Source organism: Grammomys surdaster, unplaced genomic scaffold (assembly GCF_004785775.1).
Source record: "Grammomys surdaster isolate TR1022 unplaced genomic scaffold, NIH_TR_1.0 114953, whole genome shotgun sequence".
Taxonomy (NCBI): Eukaryota; Metazoa; Chordata; class Mammalia; order Rodentia; family Muridae; genus Grammomys; species Grammomys surdaster.
In genome coordinates, this window is record NW_021612815.1 from 1 (window position 1) to 2,269 (window position 2,269).

At 34.5% G+C, this 2,269-nt stretch overlaps 1 protein-coding gene across 1 annotated transcript; it reads left to right on the plus strand.

The window, feature by feature from the left end:
* Positions 1–872: 872 nt before the first annotated feature.
* LOC114635649 (probable E3 ubiquitin-protein ligase HERC1) lies at positions 873–1,787 on the plus strand (the record flags this gene model as incomplete). Its single annotated transcript, XM_028784147.1, has 3 exons — positions 873–1,094; positions 1,375–1,527; positions 1,655–1,787. Coding segments are annotated over 3 exons (508 nt in total), but the record flags the coding sequence as incomplete, so codon positions are not given.
* Positions 1,788–2,269: the final 482 nt, after the last annotated feature.

Below are 2,269 nucleotides of genomic sequence, written 5' to 3' on the forward strand. Positions count from 1 at the left end.
TATAGATAAGCCATTCACAGCACAGGAAATAGGACTGAGAGGAAAATAAAGCAAATCAAGTGCCATCTTTTCACAGATATGCTTGATAGTTGCAGTGCATCCTGATTATTTGATGTTGTATGTTGGAAGAATTGTTGACTGTCTAGTGACCTGAAACGATGCACATGATGATTTACTAGGTTACTTGGAATCATGGTTCATTTTTCTAGTGTAGATTGTGGTGTCAAGCCAGATACCCTTCTTTTATTGTAAGTGCTGAGTTGAAATCAGTCTTTGTTACTGTTAGTCCCATGCCTAGAGGTGCCTATCTGAAAAGGAAAAGGTCATTAGCAAAAAGTATTTGAGGTGTGAGTATGCTTATTTTTAATTTTTATTGTTTTAAGTACTTGAAAATAAATGCTTTGAAGAGCTAAGTAGGAGAGTTAATTGTAGAGCTATGGATTTGAGGGGAAACATGGCATTTATTGGCAATATAATGTCCACAGATGCTTTCCAGTAAATATATTGCATAGTTTAGATTACAAGTGATTTCTTTCAAACGTTAGAATAAGCAGTTGTCATCAGTAATTTTGTAGAATAACATGAGTATAATTTATTTATTGGAGTTTTCTACTGATGCCTACTTATAGTGCTTAAATTATTATGTATATTAGCTGTTCATCATAAAAGATGAGATTAAAAACTTGTTACATTTTTCCAAATGGTATTAACTGAATAGTTTTTCCTATAATTATATATTTCTTGAACATTGTTTATCAAGCAAGTAAGTGGATTAATTAGCGTTGTTAATATAGTTTTTGTCCTAAAATTCTTTTTTTTCCCTTCTAATGCATGTTATCCTAGCTATATGTTTCTTTTTCATTGTTGTTTAGAGAATGCAATTGGATATAATTCTGACAAGTTTACAAGATCATACACACGTAGCCTCCCTTCTTGGCTATAGCTCACCTTCCGATGCTGCTGACCTTTCGACTGTGTGCCTGGGATATGGAAACCTGTCAGATCAGCCGTATGGCCCTCAGACCTGCCATCCAGACACTCATCTGGCCGAAATTTTAATGAAGACTCTCTTAAGAAATTTAGGGTTTTATACGGTACCTTGCTTTTTCAATATATTAAGAAAAGAATAAAGGGGTAAGGATCTTTTTAGGTCAAAGTATTGTAATATTTAAACAGTATAAATAAAATTTTAGATTTCCTTCTCCAAAGATAGAAACATGTCAGCTCTAAAATACTGTGGTGGCCAAGTAATATGTAACTTAATATGGCATGTTAAAATTTTATCAAGTGTTTCTCATGTCATAAAGAAGAATAAACGTAAAAATAGTTTTCTAAACATACTTAAAATATAATCTTCTTTATGTGTCATTTTAGGATCAAGCATTTGGAGAGCTAGAAAAGAATAGTGATAAATATCTTCTTGGAACATCATCTTCAGAGAACAGTCAGCCTGCTCATCTTCATGAACTACTGTGTTCATTACAGAAACAACTGCTTGCTTTTTGCCACATTAATAACATTACTGAGGTATGAATTCTGTGTTTTTCATGATGCTCTACTAGGAACGTAGAACTCAGAGAGTTGGGGATGCCGTGTTATTTTTGTACTTTGGATCTTTCAGAGTAGTAATTTAGGGATTGTGTTTTCTTGGCAGAACTCAAGCAGTGTGGCATTGCTTCATAAACACCTGCAGCTTTTGTTGCCTCACGCCACAGAGATTTATTCACGTTCTGCAAATTTGCTTAAAGAAAGTCCTTGGAATGGCAGTGTTGGAGAAAAATTAAGAGGTGAGTGTGATGTTGAATTTCACATTTAACCACTGGCTATAAAGCAAGAGCTATTGAACTTTTCCAAACCTTCAAGAGGGCCTTTTAACCTCTGTATGCAGGAGAAATGATCCTGAGGTTTGTATTTGTTGTTTCATTTCATCTTGGCTCAGGGTGACGTAACAGTGATTGATCTTAAAGGATTCTAATTATCTCAATAGATATAATTTAAAGGCATTAGGTGATATAAACCCAAACAGTTAATTTATGATATAAAGTAACATTCTTATCTACTGCACATTTTGGCAGTAATCTGCCTTCCTTTCTTTTTATCAAGACAGGGTCTTCTGCTGTAGAGTATGCCATTCTCAGTCTCAAAGCAATCCTTCTGACTCAGTCTCCCATTAAAGGTTGTGGGATTATTAGCACACCCTGTCCAATTTTCTTCTTGAAATGCCTTCTTCTGTGGGCTTTGTTTTGTATAACATAGTCCTGCTTTTTCT